Source organism: Lepidochelys kempii, chromosome 11, assembly GCF_965140265.1.
Source record: "Lepidochelys kempii isolate rLepKem1 chromosome 11, rLepKem1.hap2, whole genome shotgun sequence".
NCBI classification, from domain to species: domain Eukaryota; kingdom Metazoa; phylum Chordata; order Testudines; family Cheloniidae; genus Lepidochelys; species Lepidochelys kempii.
Window position 1 is genome coordinate 68,898,162 of NC_133266.1, and position 21,094 is coordinate 68,919,255.

Below are 21,094 nucleotides of genomic sequence, written 5' to 3' on the forward strand. Positions count from 1 at the left end.
AGCAGGGCCGGTGTTAGACTGGCTGGAGCCCAGGGCAGAAAGCCGAAGACCCGCTGCAGTGGGGCTGAAGCCAGAGTGGGACTGAAACCAGAGCCCTGCCAGAGCGGGGCTGAGAAAGTTGTTGTGGCACAGGTGTGCTGTGGAGTAGTATTTTTGGGTGCCTGCCCTGGCCCCACGCTGCGCCACTCGGGGATGCGGCTGGCACCACGTCCCTGCGCGGCCCCTGGGGGAGGAGGTGGCACAGGGCCCCACGCCCTGCCCTTGCCATGCCTCCAGGTACCTCCCCCAAAGCTCCCGTTGTACGCGGCTCCCCATTTCCGGCCAATGTGAGCTGCGTGGGGCAGTGCCTGGAGGCAAGGGCAATGCACCGAGCCCTCTGCTCCCTCTCCCCCAGTGGCCGCAGGGACATGGTGCTGGCCGCTTCTGACAGCGGCGCGGGGCCTGCAGCACCACGGGAGGCAATCCTGCTGGCCGGATCCAGAGCCCTGAGGGGCCGGATGCGGTTCTGTGGGCCGTAGTTTGCCCACCCTGCTCTAATTCAACCTGACACATCTACATGTATTACGATATCCCTGCAAGACTAAAGAATATCTTCAAGTGAGAATGCCGATTACCTGTCATTCATATCTTGCTACACTATGTAAAGAAAGGGCTAATTACAATATGGAGAGAGAAGCAAGCTGTTAATGACATTCTTAAAATTGTGCAACATAATCTTGCATAAAAGAATGGAGATAGAACAAAATATAACTTGACTTTTACTGAAGGGATGTTGTGTGATATCTTGCTCTAAGACAATGGAAATAGCTTGCTATTTGTTAATTGTATAGATAAGTTATGGGACCTGATATTTCATGTTATTAACCTGTTTCCTGCTGAGTGCTTGTCAGTAGCCTTGAATTCATGACTTACAGCTCTGTGCTGCTTGCTTGGATTGCTGCCTTTGTCTAATTTATTTTCTAATTTACTGAGACATACTAGCTTTCTTTTCTAATGTGGCAAGGCAATAGATGAGGATACACCTGTCAGATAATATGTAACCTTCAAATACGGCATGCACAACACAGAAAAATAAATGTCTGCAATAAAAGCCTCAAAAACATTAACATTAAAGTTGACATTAAAGCCCACCTTGTTCAAAATATCTATTGCAGTTAAAGGTTTTCGGTTCAGATACAGCAAGTTTACAAAAATCTTCCTCCTTTTACATTTTCAGATAAACCTCTTACTGCAGATGTGGCTATAGTAACACTTCCCCTGCCCCACTCTCCTTTACCCACTTCTAAAAATCTCCAGCAATGTCTGGCAAGGCAATAAACATGAGTTTTAACATTGTGGGGTTAAAAGAAAATAAAAACCACATTTCTGGAAACGATTCAAATAGTCTTGTAGTGCTTCATGCTGCCATGCAGAAGGTTTAGATTTTTGACTCTGTTCTCCTTGGGCTACCATAGAGTAGGATTGCCTTGTATTGCTCTACAGTGACCTCTGCCCCAACCCCTCAGCTGAAGTAATGATGAGCTCTAACGGGAGCCTTAGACCTAGTTTCTTAGCTGAAAGGAACGTTTGTCTGATGCACACTATTGAAGTTGGGGGCATCCTATATATAACTAAAAAAAATAGAGAATACCCTCAGGACTTCAATCTGTGTCCTATCAGATGTTCTACAGGTATTATTTTTGTCATTTAACTACTGAAAAAAAAATCTTCCTTTCCTACATCATTAGAGGTAATCAGTTTAGCATAGTTAATTAATGCAAATTATTACAAGTGGAGACAGATACAGAATTGCAGGGCACTTCAAATTCAAAGTAGTATTTTTAGATTGATTAAAAATTCCTAGGATGCAAAAATGCAATTGACTATGGAAAAAAGAAAATCCACAGATAGGTTATAATTTGGTCCTGAGGACTTTAAATGATGCTGTGATTATAAAATACAATTCCTGTTGTAGAACTGCAGTCTTTGTATATAGCTGAGAGTAAAGGAATTATCAACATTGACAAACCCAAAATTTTACTCTTCCATTTATCCAAAACTAAACATTTCAGTTTTAAGAAGAAATGTTCCCATGTTTGGTGCGTGTCTCAGTTATGTAGCTGAAATGTCAGCACTGGTGTTGCTGTTCCTTTAGAAAGCTATTGTTTGGTTTTTCTATCCTTAACTTTTATAATAGAAGTTGGATATGATTTTGGAGACACTCAGTCCTGGACCTCTGGAGCAACACCGACAACAAAAAATGTGAAGAAATGTAAAGTGAATGACTAAATACTCACCTAGCAAGCTTTTTCTGGGCAATTTGCATGATACAAGAAAAGTAACTTGGTCCTAGATTATTTTTTTTAATATAGCTGTAAAAGAAAGACTACCTGTCTTGTTCTTTCCCTCTCACCCCTTGTATATCCCAGTAAGCAGAAGCCCTGAGCTCTTTAAGAGTGAGGCTTCTGTCTTTAAAGGTAGTTTATTTAATGCCCCACTCCCTAGACACTTTCAAAATATGCCCTGGGGAACCATTAGCAAACATTGTTTCTTTTGTCAGGTGAGGGGAGAGAAGTAAGAGCTTGGTTCAGTTTCACTTTTTAATCTGAAATAGCGTTTTGTTGTTAGGGGAAATTTTATCAAATTACCTTATTACATTTGGGTCAGATGTCAGAAGTGCTCAGTGTTCACGTTTTGGGCTGGATTTTCAGAAGAGCCCAGCTCCAATTTAAGCACCTAAATAAATTGGCCAGATTTTCAAATACTGTTTCAGCAGCCAGCAACTCCTATTCTGTGTTAGTTGCTGGGTTCTGGCACTTCAAAAAAAATTCAATCACTTATTAAGGCATCCAAAGGAGAGCTATTGAGTGCTGAGAGCTTTTGAAAATTTGATTCTACACGGCTAGTATCTGGGTCACTTACCTGTCTGTTCGTTGTTATTGCTCTGATATTTCCCCCACCAGCTCCTGTTTTCAAACAGGAAATGGAGGCCAGGGATGGGTAAAAACAAAAATATATAATCCCAGGTTAAGTAATTTTGTTAAAACTCTTGGAGGATTTGTTAGATAATCTTTAACTATCTTTATAAAAATGGAGGTGGGGGGAGTTACAAATAAAAGCACTCACCCTTTAACAAACTGAGTTTCGATCCTGTAAAGCAGCGGTTCTCAAACTGTGGGGCAGGCCTCCCAAGGGAGGTGTGGGAATGTGTCAAGGAAGGGGAGAGTTGTGTGTTTTAGTAGATTTTTTTAAGAGCTCTGGCTGTCAGCTCTGGGTGGCTGGGGTTCATGTATGAGGGCTGTGCACACCCAGGAGGCAGGGATACAGGGGACAGCCAGAGCCCCAGGGCTCAGGCTCTCCTTCCCTGCCCTGTCCCCAGTCCCTCACCTGGAGGCAGCGTGGCTCCAGCTGTCAGCTCCGGGTTGGCAGCAGCAGTGCAGAGGTAAGGGTGGCAATGGGGCATTAAGTGTGTTGTGAACAGTGATATTGGCGAATATCAGTTTTCACATTGCCACCCTTACTTCTGTGCTGCTGCTGGCATGGGGCTGCCTTCAGAGCTGGGTGCCCGGCCAGCCGCCGCTGCTGCTCTCCATTCTGCCTTCAGAGCTGGGTACCCGACCAGCCGCCGCTGCTACTCTCCATTCTGCCTTCAGAGCTGGGTGCCCGGCCAGCCGCCGCTGCTACTCTCCATTCTGCCTTCAGAGCTGGGTGCCCGGCCAGCTGCCGCTGCTACTCTCCATTCTGCCTTCAGAGCTGGGTGCCCGGCCAGCTGCCGCTGCTGCTCTCCATTCTGCCTTCAGAGCTGGGTGGTGATGTATGTACTTAGGGGGATAAACGACTATAGACACAAAGAAGGGAGGCTTAATCAAATAAGTTTGAGAACCACTGCTGAATAGGCATCTTGCTTGCAACCAACATCCTGCTTCCACACTGATCAGGGTGTTGGTGTTTCGGTTTTTCTTATCAATGGTTGTGCTTTCTTGTCATGGTGTAGTTACAAAGAAAGACGTTAACATGATTTTACTGATCAGGCTCTTGTAGGCACTAATTTTTCTGACTTTTTTTCAGAACCCATGTTTTCTCTAATGGTTAATTCTCAGTATTGTATACTAATTGCTGTACAGCACCAATAGAAAGATGTGTTCCACTAAGATTTCTTTAATGATAATTGAGATCTAGGTTTTGAAGCTAGCCCTTTTAACATGTAAGTGCCTCTTAAATGATTAATGATTAATTCTCCAGATTTACAAAAGCAGGGTTATGTAATGAACCGAAAAGGCATATATTTCTTATACTTGCTGCTCCAATTACACGTATCCTATTCACTGCTTTCCTGAAAATGTTGTCTTAAATGATAGCCTTTGCTCCCTCTTTAGGGTTTCACTTTTAAAAAATTATTTTCTGCTACGTATGCTAGTTTTTGAAGATATTAAATAGGATTTTCTCCCCCCTGTTCATTTTACACTTCGACATGATCTTGCAATTATAATGCTGAATTTCTGACATCACAGTGATTCCATGGGAAAAAATTAATGTCACAAACACAAGGTTATGACTTTACTAGAGGATCCAGGAAAAAGGAGACAAGAGTTTGGGGAAAGGTGGTGGCCTTTTATAGTATCTGCAATAATAGCAAAAGAAAATAGCTGCTGAAGCATATTATTTGAAAAAATGTCCATGAATGTGAAAATTCCTCTTTAAAGGTTTGTATTTCAGCGGGCCCTTGGATTTTTTACCCTCTTTATCAAGCTGCCCTGAAACATGCATATACTCTGGAAAACTGAATGGAGTTATTTCCCTTTTTCTTTTAAAAGTGACTTTATAAGATTTTGTGAGGATGAGGAACTATTGTAATTAAAATCAACCAGCGATGGTATCTGTGGAATTGAAACCTGCATTTTATTGTGTTCATATGAACCCACAGCCTGTATACAACCAACCTAGATTTTTTGAATTTTTCAGTGAGTCCACGAATACTAGTGACAGTTTTGGACCTTGTAGACTTTCCCTCTTCTCATATGCAACCACCACAGGAAAGGTGGAGTTTGGCACTATCCCAGTGTCTTAAAGTATGGGCTTCATAGCTACGGTGGTAGCATGTGGAGTCACAGCACCCCCTGAAAGAATCCACAGGCAAATGGTAACCACTTCTGTCTGGCTGGTTTTCTGTGAACCTCCAAAAGGGTTTTGTGTTTTTAATATATTTCCCCAGTACAAAGGCCAGATAACCACAGTTGTCTTTACTTTTATTTTTACTATATGTTACCCTGTCAGCCTTATTGTCCGATGAGAAATTTCTAGAGGAGACTAGAAGGGCTAGGGAGGAAATGCCAAACTATGAGAGGCCTTATATTGTAACTAGCTGAGGATATGGAAGTAGAGTCTACAGATATTTTCATATGTCCAAGATTTGATTTCATATTCAGAGCCTTTGTTTCTGATCATTGTTCTTTTGGCACTGGAATTACCTATACGCTATAAAATGATGGTATCAGTTTTTAAAACTCCGTTTTTTTCATCATCAACTTTACAACAGAAGAGTTTGGTCTATTAGTTTAAAGACTTGCTTTAATGTTTCAAACATTCACATGCTAGAAGTGAACTTGATTTTAAAGGTTTTCAGACATTTGTTTCCTTGTTGAAATTATGTATGTTCAATTGCAGTGTTTTGTATCATTCTTTGATTCCAGTTTAAACTGTCATATTGAGGGCAAAGGCATTATTTCAGTTCAAAGACTTTTTTCAGTAAACGTTCACCCTGACAGTCATATTGCATTAGTTTATCCCAATAATATTTATTACAATAGGCCCCTTTCTTCCTCTGTAGAATTACCTACTATGCATGGTGTTTTTCCATAGGAATTTTCGCAACTGCAAATGAAAATAAGTATTTGGGTTTTGACTGATAAACCTCTCAGGTTAATGAACTGGTTATTTTCGTACATCCTTATGGTTTTTTCTAACTCTTCCCTTTTTGTGCTGTAAATGCATACTGTGCACTTTGAAGCCCTCTCCTAATAAGCTTAAAGTGCAGTAAAAAAATATCTGAATGAAAATAGCAGCATATCTGCTAACTGTGCTAATGGATATACATAATTATTTTTATAATTATTTATACAAACTATAACCCATCTTTCATAAACATTGTAACTATGGATGGAACTTTACTTTTCTAGTTCAGTAAAGTTGGTTTAAAGTTTAGCAGATATGAGCTTTGTCCAGATAACAACTGAAAATCCAAAAGAAACAGATCTTTGTATCAATTGAAGCTCTTGTTTTGCATTAGAAAACTGTAGTTTAGACAAATACATTTAGCTTTGGAAACGAAGTAATTTCTATGCATTAGTGGATGTCATACTTGTTGCGTACATACTGGTTCATGGTTGTCTTGACTCTAAGGCCTGGTTTACACATAGTAGGGTTTAGCTAGACAGCTCTGCATAGTAGTCCAAGTGACATCTCTTCAGGTACGCTCTCCTCTGGGTGCGCACTGGGCAGATTGGCACCACTTGCTGCTTTGAACTCAATTACGTGTGTTGATGCTTTTGTGCCAAAAAAAAAAAATCTGAGTATTGGATTAAAAGAAAGATGTGGAAGAGGTGTCTGTCAGTAAAACAGATTACAATGTATGCTAAGAACTCAACCATTCAGTGTATCAAACAGATCTCAGAAAAATATTTGAGCACACTTTTATGACGCACCGAGAGAAACAGTGAGAGAGAAAGTAATTCACAAAAGGGATTCCAAAAAAAAGTTGAGCACAAGTTGTGCTTCTTCCCTGAGAAGGGGGCTGCAAGTCAAAGGTGTATGAACTTAAGTAGTGAAGAATGGGCTCTACACACTTTGCTCGTGTACATTTGGCATAGGTAACACCTTTGATTGTATAAGAGAAATTTGAAGATAACTTCAATAAGAACTTTGTCTCTCCTATCCTTGAACAGGATGCTGTTCAAACGGCTTAAAATGCCACCATAATAGACAGTGGCAGGCAAGAAAGGTAGTTGGTTTCCTCCTACGCTCATTGTGTGGGTCGGAGTAGGTTGACACATGTGACAGATTATATGTCTGACTGTTGTTCTCTAATTTGTAAATGGTTGTTATGAAAGCATCACCAGACAACAAATACGGAATTGTTTCTGTATAGATGAGATGTTATGGGGTTGTTAGCTTCCCCAATAGAGATCTTCTCTGTGTCAAAGATCAGCGTTCTCTCAATTTTCAGTTCAGTTAGACCCTAATTGTGTTCTATAGTCACTGAATAGACTGGGGCACAATCACACTATCTAGGTCAAGATGTGGGTTGCCAAAGCATCTGTTCTAAATACTGACAGAGCACCATTGCCAGAGCACCACTTCAATCAGATTCGAGTCCTTCATCAGGCTGGTTGTGTTTTTTTTTAATTTTTGTTTAAGGCTTTTCTACTCAAACATACAGAAATCATTTGGTCAGAAGAGAGCCTAAAATGATTGTCCAGTAACTGATGCCAAGTTAGGTTCGTTGTAGAATCTTCTAGTTCATCTGAATATCAGACACTCGTGTTGTTTTCATGACCACTGGACACAATTATTGGAATGCAAAATTATTTGTAATGTTGATGCAAATGATAAATGTTTCTCTTCTGTGGAGGAATTTCTAAGGTAATAGATCTTCATTCTTTGGCACATGAATATGAATTTTAGGATCACAAGGATGAATCAAAAAATTTTATAAATAAAACATGTAACTACGGAAATGACTGACAAATCTTTAAAATGTAACTTATTTAAATAGTGTCTGATCTGCAAAATATCCTACATGCCTCATGCAAACCAGTTCTTTCTATATATATATACATCAATACATTCTTCAAATTTCTTTAAAACTTTAGCCTACCAGCTATGGATAGTTTTTCTAAAGAGCTTTGCAGCAGTTCAATCTCAGTTTCACAAAGGAATGTATTATAGTTTCCATATTAGAGGGAGAAAAACAACAAAACATCACACATCGTGAGGGAAATGGCATTCTCCCCAGATGCGCTGACTTGAACAACCCAGCATAATTTTCAATTTTATGATAACGTAACTGCAGCCAATCCTGGTTATCCAGTCTTGAGTATTGGTAATGCTGTCAGGCCAGATTGAATCTGTTCATGATGATATAAAGTACTACCTCTTCCACAAAATGTAAAAGCGGCTTGATTCAGATGTACAGTTATTGGTCCATTGAAGCCAATAGTAGCTGCATATGCTCAGATGTTCTCAAAATCAAACCACTTCTAATCTAGGTGCTTAAATAGGGATTTAAGATAATAATTTAGGCATCCACATTGAAAATTTTGGCCTCAGTTTGCAGCCCTTACAGTTGCAGAGATGTCACTGAAAGTGACACAGTGCAGTGCTGCAGTAGACTTATGCCAGCAAAGCTGGATCAGTCAGGGATCTGAAGAGATGTGATTCCTGACCCGTCATAGCTCTGTCAGCAAAAGCTACTGGGGTAGGTCAGTTATAGTGGCAAACGTGCAGTTTTGCCAGTATAACTAATTTCACTTGGGGGGAAGGGGCTGCAGTGAGCTATACCAACCAAAGCACGACTTTGTCATTATAACTGTTTGCACACTAGGAGTGCTTTACTGGCATAGCTATACCACCAGAGCACTCCTAGCCCAAGTCTGCAGATAGATCAAATGAAACATTGGCTCAGAACCAGTGTTCAGTAGTTGACACCATCCATTAGCTTTGTGCAGGAATGGAAGGCCCTAGTGCAGCACAATTGCTGTAGAGCCATGGCTTGTGGAGAATCAAGGAACTTCACGCTGAGGCCCTTGGCATAGTGGGGGCAATGCAGAGAAGGCCCTCCACTCCACTTCACATCCAGTACATGGGCTATTAAAATTGGCACTGTGATTTTGTACACCTTGCAAATGTACTAAAAGTTTCTAGGGGAAATCTATAAATCATTCCTTCATGGCTACCACAAAACACCACTCTTCATACAATTAAAATTTAATGTCAATGCTTTGAGATTCTTAAATGAAGTGTCATACTAAAACAGTTAAATAGGGTGAGAGAGACAATGACCAGGAAGAAATCTGAATTGGAAAAATACCTTACACTTCAGATATTTTTGTGTTATTTCAAAGTATTCATTCAGATCTTTGTGTGTATGTGTAGATGTATATATCTTTTTTTATATGAAGAACAGAGGAAAGGTTTTTCTTTTTAAGTAATATTTCATAAGTCAGCTAGATAAATTTCCCTACTAGTTATCTCCACCTTTAAAACTTATATTAGAACTGAGTTGTTTAGGATGTCTAATCTCTTGGTTAACGTGCATAATTCCAAAGGACCCTTAATTATTTAGTTTAGCTGCATCTTCTGTAATACTGATTCATTATCAGTCAACTGCAACTTGACCATAGATATTTATTATATTATTAAAATCTTGTTGTTGAATTTGTTGCATTTTTCTCTTTTTAACATGTTTTCCCCAAAAAATGGTTTTGGCCATTTCTATAGTCTATGAGCTTTAACAAATACTTTGCCTGATATAGCTATTTAATTGTAATTGTGGATTTTACTGAAATGTAATGTTGGAAGATTTAACGATGTTTAGATGAGTACGTAGAGGGGTATGAGGATGGTTGTGGCAAGAGATGATGCCTGTTCTGCTACTTTGTGATATATTGTGCATTTAATGAAAGGTCCACTGCTGTTTTAATTCTTCACATTTACAAACTGGAAAATGTGTTTTTTTCCTCAATCTAAATAGTGACAGATCCAAAACAGCAATGTGCACAATAGATTGTTCCAATACCAAATCCTTTAGCATAAAAGAGTGTACAAATGTAAAAATTGAATGTAGACTGCAAGAAGGGGCAAATGGTTAATGGTTGTAAGTGAGGAGGTATTGCCAAACAATTAGGTAGTCTCTGGTTGATTGTCATGCTTGCTGTTTCTGCCTGGAGTGCTATGTTGGTGGTTGTGTTATTTTGTGGTTTGGTTGGTGTTTTTATTTTTAATTAAGTGCTTGTCAATAGTGAACTCCTTGCCATTGTAAAATACTCAAAAAAGAGCTAATTTCTAATCATTTTATAGCCACTGATCCAGAGTACCTTCTGTTTGCACTCATGCAGAGACCTTGATCACAGTAGCATTTCCTAGTATTCCAGCATTTATAGAAGTGTATTGGAATTTCACCATATCAGGAAATTGAGTACATACTCTCACTTCATTTCTGTATTTTTCAGTATATTCCTTCCATCTCATTCCTCAAGGATTTATAATTAAGGCTACGAGTATGTTACGGAGATTGTGGAAGTCATGGAATCCATGACAAAACCGTAGCCTTATTTATAATCTGTAGGTAGTTGTCTTCCATTCTGTTAAATTCTCATTTTATTGATATGCTCTATGGAAAGTGTATACAGTAGCCACAAATATGTACAGTCAGTAGCTGTATATCTTAGGCCATATTTTTTTAAGCTCAGTTCAGTTTCAGCATATCTTGCTTTTGACATATGTGCATCAGCTGAGATGCAAGTATATTGATTTAACATTGGATTTTTTTTTTTTGCTATTACCTATGCAATCATTTATCTGGAAGCATCGAGTTCAGTTTGTTCAATTTTCTGTTAATATGGTTGACTCATTACATATAACCATGGGCAGCGGGTATTAAAGGCTGCCTTGCATGGCCTCACCAGCCCCCAGGAGCTGCGCTGAAGGCACTCTTCCCCTGTGGCTGGGGCCCCAGGGTGGGGTTCATGGGGGCCGACCTGCAGCCAGGGACTCTGCCCAGTGCTCCAGGCCTAGGGATGGGGGCACGACACCTGGCGTTCTGGGGCTGGGGGTGGGAGGGCCATTGCCACCTGCCCACCCTTCCAGGGCTGGGAGGGGAGGTGCTTGCCGGTCACAGCTAAATGTAAGATGGAACAGACTGTTTAGCATAAGTAGTTAACACATTCTAGGGAACCATTCAAGGTAGGGTAGCCCGTTAACACCTGTGCAGTCCTAGGACAAAAAGGGGGGTTAGTGGGTTACAGATTGTTGTAATAAGCCATAAATTCAGTGTGTCTGTGCAGCCCGTGATTTTTACTGTCTAGGAGAGTTATGAGTTTAAGCTCCCAGGCTCACCTTTTAAAAGTGTTCCATCTTGCGTTTATCTGTGATGCTCCAAGTACCTTTCCCAGACCTGAAGAAGAGCTCTGTTTTGCTCAAAAGCTTGTCTCTCTCATCAACAGAAGTTGGTCCAATAAAAGATATTACCTCACCCACCTTGTCTTTCAGATAAATTTTCACTTGCAAGAATACTGCATGCTAAAAATTAAACAAGGCAAACTAAATTTAAAGGAAGTAAAACTACCAATAAATACGGAAAAAACTTTCATTTGGTAAATTCAATGTATATTTAACTTAAGTTGCCCACGCAGTTACACAATTCTAAATAGATAATATTGTGGAATATTATTCCATATCAGATATACTGAACATGTTTCACAGTTTTCACTCTTTTCAATGAATTTTCAAGTTTTTGCAGTGTTCGTATTGAGGTTTCATATTAACCAGTTTATAATGCAAAACGTGTACTCTTCTCTTTTATTATTTCTGCTTCTGATTGTTCAGTACTGCATATAAACAGATGTGAACATAAACAAATATACAGTGTTAATAAGAAACTTTTAAACCATATGGTGTGCCTAAAATTAGAGTATTGCAGTTGTGTAATGAGAACCTTCTGTTCAGTAACCAGATTCACATGAAACATAATCTGCTTAATGTAATCTGGCCATCGCTGTCATTTTCTTGATCAGGAAGGTAAGCAGAAGTGACAGACAGCCTTTATAGAGCATCTTTGCTATTTAGACACTGTCTCTGCCTTCGATTAATGCAGAGAGCTTGTGTTCTGATATAACACTTCGGATTCAGTGGTGAAAAAGTGCTTTTCAACTTCCTGTACTTTATGTTGCCACTTCTCAAATTCTGTTCAGTAATGAATATGCAGTCATTTGTAATGGTTTATATTTTAGTTTATATGCATCTTCCTTAATCCTACCTCTTAACTTCGTTTGTTAAAGTGACTTCTCAGGCTGACGAGGTGAGATGTAATAACCCCGTGCTTACTTTATTTACGTATGGACCATACAGCCATTTGTATTATGAGCAGTTTCCGTTGACTTAGGGCTTGAAGCGGATAGTGTTTTAACTCTAAGTAGGTGCAGACAAAAAAGTAGCTTGATTCTTGATTGACCCCAAAAACTTAAAATGACCTTTCCCTTTCTTGGAGATTGACCTTTCATTTCTTCATGATTATTACCTCTGGGTTAGCTCAGTACTGTTCAGTAAACAGGGCAACAAGCCCAGGAGTCCTGTAATACATCAAGTATCTGATTCAATGTTCTGAGTGAGTGGACTGATGTAATTTCATTATTACACAACAGCCTGTGAAGATGAGTTGCAGTGCTGAGACGCTTGAGTCTATGAAACTGAGCGTTCGTAGTGACCGCTGAAGAGAGGTGCTTTACGATTAGTTATATTTATTTGTACTACAAATACCTCATAGCATCCTTGATACTGTGTACAAATGCAAAAGGTTATTTTAATTTTTTGTTCAATATTCAAAAAGCATCAAGCTACATCGGGAAAGATGCTATCCTAGTCCCAAACAATTTCCATTCTGGGAAGCATTCTGACAATTAGATTTGCATTGTCACAAAATATTTCATGTATTTGTGAGGTAGTTTTAACGTGGAAACACTGTTTTTGTCACCATTGTTTGTCAGGTAGCCACTCCAACCCTTAAGTTTCATGTTTTAAAATAAAAATCAAACCATTTAGCATTAATGGGACTTAGTTGGCATGTTTAGCCCACATGGCAAAGAATTTGACTGGCAGAGTTGAGGCCGACTGGCAGGACACTGCTGCTATCTGGGCTGTAATTGGTTTGTGAATAGATGGGTTTCAGAGTAATAGTCTTCCATCTCCAGAGCTGTGAATTTTTTCTTTTCAATAGCACTACACATTAACTTGGTGACTTCATATTCTTCCAATAGATTTCTTTTCGTTATTTTTTATTTCTTATGAGAATAAACCTGTCTGGAATTAATTTGATTCAGCAAGGAAATGGATGAATTGTCTAGTTAAATGCCCTGATAAGGAGGGAGTTTTGTTTGACTCATCTAAGCAGGCCAGCTACAATGCTGTGAAGAAGTCTTGAATTATCCAGTGATTAATCTGTTTTTGAACAATGGGGAGGTGAGGTCTAACATTCCTTACTGAAGAGCTGGGAAAACTGTATTTTAATTACAGCTTGTCAGAAATTTTCCAATTAAACAGTTTTGTTGGAAAATGCCAGTTCATTGAATCCATTTTTTTTTATGAAAGAGAGTTGGTTTTGACAGACTTTCACAGAATCTCTAGCAGCTGTGAAACTGACAAGAATGTCCATTTGAGTCAGCAGCTGTCCCTCTGGGGAGATACCTTGTATCTTTTTCTAAAATACCTTTTGATTTTTAAGCTTTCTGATTCACAAGAAATTTTGACAAATTTGGTTTCATTCCAATTTGGAACAAAACCAAATTTTCAAATGTCATAACTTCTCGTGAACTGGAAATCCCCAGTTTCAGCCAGCTCTAATTTTAATAGGGTTAGGAGGTGACGTCTTAAAATCAGAGTTGTAGAAGGAATAGGTTAGCTGAATGCAGTATTCTGTTAAATTCATCAGTTCTTTCCTATGAGAGAGAAGAGGACTGCGTAGTCCTGAAGCGTCAAGCTGTAAATAAGAGACATGCCATCCCTCTGTCATTTATGTCCATTGAGGCTCTCAGCTCCTGATGCTAGTCAGACATGACTTGTAATGATGGGTGCTTGTAATCTGTGTTATCTTTTTGGAAACCTAACTGCTGCTTTGAGTGATGGGTCCCTGTTTCATTCCACTGATGGTGCGCATGCGCCCGGAGCCAGAGAATTTGAAAGCAGTGTCCATTGGTCTGCACATGTGCCTTGACTCACCTCATGCCTCCAACCAAAGGGATAAAGGGCAGGGTGAATCTACTGCGTTTGCAGTTCTTTCCGACCACTGCATGGTCCAGGTTAGCCCCTTAAGTGTTTGCAACTTCAGCTTCATTCTACAAAATAAGAATCATCTTGTTTGTAAATAGTTTAATGTTTTAATAGTTTTTATGGTTTAGCATTACATCAGTCTCTTGGGAGGCCCCTCCCTCCCTCTTCTCCTCCCCACCCCCCCAGGTGTGCCTTTCAGGTACCAGACTATGCCCAGGACTCCAAGGTTCACACTCTGTGCTTCCTGCTTGCAATCCTTCTTAGTCAGTGACGACCACCAGTGCTGCCTGTACTGCCTTGGGAAAGCTCACATCATGGTATCTGTCGATTGTTCCCCAGCTGTACCCGACAAGGGCGGGAACTTCATCTCCACAAAAACCTCATGGAGAAGGCCATGAGACCCCAACTGGACCCAGGCTGGGAAACCCCCTCTGTACATCAGCCTGAACCAGAATCATCCTCCTCAAGAGATTCTGAGCCAGCCGATGAATCTTCCCTTACCCTACATAACATCCACCATCCAAAAGACCCGTGCCGGTTTGGGACCAACCTCTGCCTCATCAACTCGGAGCCACTGGTACCCCATGACCAACTATCAATCCCTTCTACTAGCCGTATTGGGGGACTAGTAACCAGTATCCCCTGCAGAATCAATCCAACATGCCAAGGAGTCACCCCTTGTTTCCCTGCCCCAGATCTGGCAGAGGAGGAAGAACACTACACTACAGTTCTGTCACTTCCATCATCATGATCACCCCCAGACAAAGCAGTGACTTCTAAATCCCCTTTCCCCCCCCCTCAATGATTTCAGGCAGTTCCAGGGACTTCTCTGCAGAATTGCTGGAGAGCTCCTGATTTCTCTCAAGGAGATGCAAGACTCTGAGCACAAACTCCTAAATATCCTGCATACTTCTGGACCCAGCAGAATAGCTCTCCCTGTTAATGAAGCCATACTGCGGACAGTTTGGCACACTCCTGCCACCTGTGCTCCTACCCACAAAGGAGCAGAGAAGCATTATTATGTGCTGCCCAAGGGTGTGGAATTTTTGTTATCTCACCCCACTCCCAATTCGCTGGTGGTCCATGCCACTTCTGAAAGGGCTAGACAGCAACATCCCCAATCTACTCCTGCTGACAAAGAGGGCAAAAGCCGGGATCTGCTGGGAAGAAAGATCTTCTCATCACCCAGCCTCCAGTTCAGGGTAGTCAATTATCAGGTGCTACTGGCTGAATACTATTTCCTGAACTATGCCCAGTTTGCAGCGTTTTCAACAGGACAGAGCAAAATGATAGCTAGGACCATCCTCCAATTTGCAGTAAATGCTGCTGATACCTCCTCTACAGCTATGGCTACTCCCATTGTCATGCACAGAGTCATGGCACCACGCATCACGGTTCCCTAGGGAGGTTCAGAATACCACTGAGGACCTGCCCTTTGATGAGTCACAGCTCTTCAACCAGAAGATGGACAAGTCCCTCCATACCCTAAAGGATTCCAGGGCTACGCTCCATTCACTGGGGATATACACACCTCCCCCTAAGAGAAACTCCACTGCCCATCGGTCAAATCTACACATGTGGCTCAGCAGTTTTTCTATCAGAGGTCCTATGAACTACCATGTAAGAGACAGAGGGTTCAAAAGTCGCACTTCCCTACGCCCCCTGCAACAGACTCGTCATCTCAACCCCCGGTTGTTTTTGATGGGAACTCGAGAATCTCAAAACACTAAGCCCAACCCCTCCCAATCTCCCCACACCATTTGGGTGTCATCTAGCACTCTTTTTCAACACGGACAGCGGGTGCTGAGCATCATCCACTCTGGCTATATGATAGTTTGCATCCCTACTTTCGTGCAAAAACAAACAAACAAAAACACACCCTCCCCACTCCCTTTCAGGGGGCCACTCTCATGAGCGTATTCTCAAACAAGAGATGAATACCTTACTGCAGTGAGGAGCAATAGAACATGTCCCTTCTCAATACCGAGGAGGAGAGTTTAATTGACTAACTTCCTAATAACCAAAAAGAAGGGTAGTTGGAGACTAGTTATCAGTCTCAACCACTTCCTTCGCAAACTCAGATTTTGCATGGTCACGTTGGCAACAATAATTCCATTTTTAGAAAAGGGATGTGGATCACAGCTCTTGATATGAAGGATGCCTACTTTCACGTAGAGATTCATCGCACTCTCAGACACTTTCTCACATTGATAATAGTCTCTGACCATTTTCAGTACAGAGTAATCCCCCTGGGAATAGCGACCTCCCCAGAGTCTTTACCAAGATACTCTCAGTAGTATTGCTCCACATCAGTTTTGTGGTCTCACTGTTTTCCCCTACCTTGACGGATGGCTGCTTCTCGCCGGGAAGCCTGTGTCTCAACTTCCATGATGTTACTACACCACCTCTCTTCATTGGGAGTCAGAGTAAACATTGAAAAATCTGTTCTCATCCCCCTACAAGCTCTGGTCTTCACTGAAGCAGCCTTAAATTCTATCACTGCTAGAGCGTATCTCCCCAAGGACAAGTTCCAGAGCATAAACAATATCATAGCTCATGTCACAAGCAACCCTCAAGTACCAGATAAGCATGTCTGTCTCTCGTAGGTCATATGGCCCACCCGATGCACCTATGTCACCCTGTTCACAAGACTCTACCTTCATTGCCTTCAGGCTTGGCTGCAGTCGGTATACTGCCCAAGCTGTTGTTCCATGAACCTCAGGGTAACAGTTTAGGTCAGGGTACTGTCTTGCTTCCATGTTCTGGTGGACAAATCCTCATCAGGTATGCGTGGGCGTCCCCTTTCTCCCTTCATCTCCAGACCAGGACCATTATTACAGATGCATCCCGCATGAACAGTCACACAGCATAAGGTGCCTAACATCTCAAGGATCCAGGGTGCACATCATTATTCTGGAGTTGCAAGCAGTATGGAAAGCATGTGAGTCCTTTCTTCCTTTCATCCATACTCACCATGTCCTTATAATGTCAGACAATGTTACGGCTGTCTTCTGCATCAACAAGCGGGGAAGTGCAGAAGCAGTCGGCCTCTAGAACTAATGTATCCCCAATCAAGTTACCCTATCAGCAGCTTACCTTCCTGAAAAGCCAAATGTGCTTACAGATTCCCTCAGCAGACACTTTGCAGTCGACCACGAGTGGGAGTTTCACAATTTGTTACTGTGCAATATTTTCACTCTGTGGGGGACCCCAACCAGGGATCTGTTAGTCTCTTAAGCAAACAAGAAATGCACCACGTATTGCTCCAGAGGAGCCCTACGACATTACTCCCAGGGTGATGCTCTGCTTCTTCCTTCGTCAGACCAGTTCAACTATGCTGCCTTCTCCTGCCCTGAGTTCTACACAAAATCCTGATTGCCCCTTTCTGATCCAGACAGTTCTAGTTTCCCAACCAGATGTATGTCATCCCAACCACCAATCATCCTCTCAACATTCCCCAAGCTTCCCAATCCAGTGGAATGGCAAGATCAAGCACCCCAATATGTCTGTGCCACCTCATAGCTTGGTATTTGAATGTTCATGCTCCACAGCCATATGAAACATTCTCTAGAACAGTGGTTCTCAAGCAGGGGTACACGTGCCCCTGGGTCTTCCAGGGGGTACATCAACTCATCTAGATATTTGCCTAGTTTTAGAACAGGCTACGTGAAAAACACTAGCAAAGTCAGTACAAACTAAAATTTCATACAGACAATGACTTGTTTATACTGCTCTATATATTATACACTGAAATGTAAGTACAGTATTTATAGTCCAATTGATTTATAATTATATGCTGAAAATTAGAAAGTAAGCAATTTTTCAGTAATAGTGTGCTCTGATATTTTTGTAATTTTATGTCTGATTTTGTAAGCAAGTAGTTTTAAAGTGAAGTAAAACTTGAGGGTATTCAAGACCAATCAGAGTCCTGAAAGGTTGTACAGTAGTCTGGAAAGGTTGAGTGCCACTGCTCTATAATAGTAGAAGGGACTGTACTAGAAAATATTACCTAGCTAAACAGAAGCACTTCTCTTCTGGGGCACAACAAAGAGGCGCTTTCCCAGAGACTACAAATATTCCTCTCATCTTGGACTATAGCCTATCTTTGAAGACACCAGGTTTGTCCAGCAGCTCCTTGTGAGTGTACTTGGCGTCAGTCAGCACATAACATCCACCTTTTTCAGGGCTACTCAGTCTTTGCACATACGCTGACCAATATATTCTGGAAAGGCCTAATAAGAACTTTCTCATCTACTCAGAAGTCTACTCCCCAGTGGAACCTGAACCTTGTTTTCTCAGTACTCATAAGGTCCCCGTTTGAGCCTTTAGCTACTTGCTCCATGTCCCTCCTTTCCTTGAAGATTGCCTTCCTTGTAGTCATCACTTCAGCGAGAAGAGCTGGCAATCTTGGAACGATGATGGCAGAGCCTGCATACACTATATTCTATAAGGATACAGTGTCTTTACATCTGCACCCCAAATTCACCCCCTAAAGTAGTTGCAGAATTTCACTTTAACCAATTCATTCATTTATTTGTGTTCTTCCCAACACTGCACACTTCTTCAGAGGAATGAAGACTCCACTCCCTCAATGTTTGGTGGACATTGGCTTTTTAACTACAAAGAACAAAACCAATCAGGAAATCTCTGAGACTGTCACTATAGCAAAAATAGTCACAGGGCACCCTTATTTGTCTTGTCCACATTCAACTTTATACTATATGGTTTCCCACGTTCATATGTAATCTTCACTAACTTCATCAGATCTTCTGAATCAGCCAACCATACCGTGCATAGTGAATGTCATTCATTCATTTTTCCATTCATCTTAATACTTTCTTCGGTTAATTTAATCACTTGCTATAAATGTTGAGTAGTCCGTGGCATACAACTGTGTCTCACTTCTCTCTTGATTACTATTAGATTTTATTTGTGTCACCCACTGTAATCACTGTCTGATTCCAGTATAATTGTTTTATTACTCTGAGTTCATATCCCTCAATCCCTACAGATCGGAATATATTGAGCAATTTGTAGTGATAGAGTCTGTCAAATGCTTTTTGGAAGTCAATGAAACACAAGTATACTGTTTTCTCCATTTCGATTGATCTTTCTGATATAAGCTTCAGGTTCATAATTGTGATGCCCTTTCCATGTTTGAAACTGTATTGTTGTCCACTTATTTCCTTATCAGTCTTTCCTTGTATTCAGTCTTGAACAACTTGCAAGAACAAGTTGGGTTCTAGGCTGATTGTTCTGTTGTTTTTACAATCCATAGCACTGTTCTTTTTTGGGGGGGATCTGTTCTTTTGGGGGGGGATCTGAATATGCATGAGGTTGTAAAATCGTCTGGTAATTCTCCTGTCTCAGACATATTCTTCTTCACCTCTGACAGAGCTTTCAGATCTTCATCCCCTTATACTTTTTAACAGTTCGGTTCGTATTACATCATAAGCTAGTGCTTTTTTTTTCTGTTCAGAATTTTTTTTATTGGTACCATGATTTGTTCATCCATTATTGGCAGGCTTGCTCTCTAGTTGAGGTTTTTCAGGCCATAGTATATTCTCACCATCTCTCATTCTTGTGTTTAGGGTCTGTCAGATATTGTCCATTTTTGTCCTTAAGGGTAATATTAATAATTTTTCTGTAATTAAAAATCACTGTAGGAAACTAATAACTTGTTCAGAGTTGTAATAAATTAGTCTAGACAGTTAAAAGATATCACAACTACCATATAAATAAGCTGTTATGCAACTGTATAGAAGAGGGGGAAAGTTATAATGTGGCATGCCATCTGCTAATAGTGTATTTCATATCATTCATCATTTGATTAAGGACTCTTTCGCTCTAAAATGATATGACCATGGCTACATTGTACATGATGAAACATTCATAGTTAGAACCCATCCGATGGTAAGGGAATCCTGTCAGAACTGTTCAAACTGTACCGATCTTGACAGGTGTCCATAGTAAAGTGTTACTTCAAGGATTCTAAGTGTGGTATATACTATTTTTTCCAGTGACTTTTGCTGCAGTGTGAAAAATGCAGTGAGTCAGCCAGTTTTCAAAGCAATGCAAAGATGCTATGATAGAGACATTTTTGCAAGACATACTAGTCTGAGAGAGAACTGCAGACCAACTTCCTTGAGTACCTAACATGGAAATTTCATTCATCCAGAATGAGTTTTTGTGAAATGTATGTGGTATAATTCTGATTCTTCTTTTCTCTAGGAGGACTTTCGGAATAAAGTTGAAGATTACATTAAGCGGTATGCGAGATGATGAAGGAAGACTGATGGCAGGACCATGGATTTCATACTATAGAGTTGTCTTTATCAAACAACAACAAAAAACCCAGATTGTACTAGTCCTGTGTCCATGTTGTACTGAAGAAAAAACCTAACTTCGTAATTGTCCAAGGTAAACGGACAGTTCAACATAAATACAGCAAGAAATTGTGTATGTTGGTTAAAAAAAGTTGTTTGCTTACTTTTAAAATGTTTGCTCTTCTGAAACTGTACTGTATATCTTGTTGATGAAATATGCTTGAGAGTTAAAAGAAATCACTATTGAAGTTGTACTACACTTTTCTTCTTGCCTAGTAAAAACAGTGATGTTCTGGAACACTTCAAGTTGGCAATAAAATGGTCTCCCTCTGAACCAGATTATACTACTCTTGCCTTTGATGGAGCAAAAATAATACCAACTTTTCCCAGCAGTCACTAGAGCTTGTCAGAACGCATAAAATCAGCTCCCTCTAATACTGAACTCTAATAATTCTATTTAATCGAAGTACATTTTGGCACAAATTTATGACTTGTACACTGCTGCTTTGAGTCTGAGCTACAGTACTTTTAGTTTGTATTGTTTGTGCAAAATAGTTGAGAAATATAGGCTAATCCAGAACCTACAAGTCTAAATTTGTAGTTTTAGGGAAAAAATTATATATTCTGTGCAAATGCACCAAAAGGCTAACTTTTCAAAACAGGCCTTTCAGATCCAGATGTGGAGAGGAAATTTTTGGAGACTGTTCCATAAATTGACAATGGAGTTTAGATTAATTTTCTGGTGAATGACC

At 40.5% G+C, this 21,094-nt stretch overlaps 1 protein-coding gene across 3 annotated transcripts in view; it reads left to right on the top strand.

Annotated features, from left to right (window-relative positions):
• The window catches only part of UBE2F (ubiquitin conjugating enzyme E2 F (putative)), a 125,984-nt gene extending 105,303 nt beyond the window's left edge, over nt 1-20,681 (top strand). For all 3 annotated transcript variants that reach the window (XM_073306748.1, XM_073306751.1, XM_073306749.1), the window contains one exon: nt 20,248-20,681. In XM_073306748.1, coding sequence (XP_073162849.1) covers nt 20,248-20,298 — 51 coding nt within the window. In that variant the 3' untranslated portion in view covers nt 20,299-20,681. The remainder of the gene's footprint in view (nt 1-20,247) is intronic.
• The last annotated feature ends 413 nt before the right edge of the window (nt 20,682-21,094 follow it).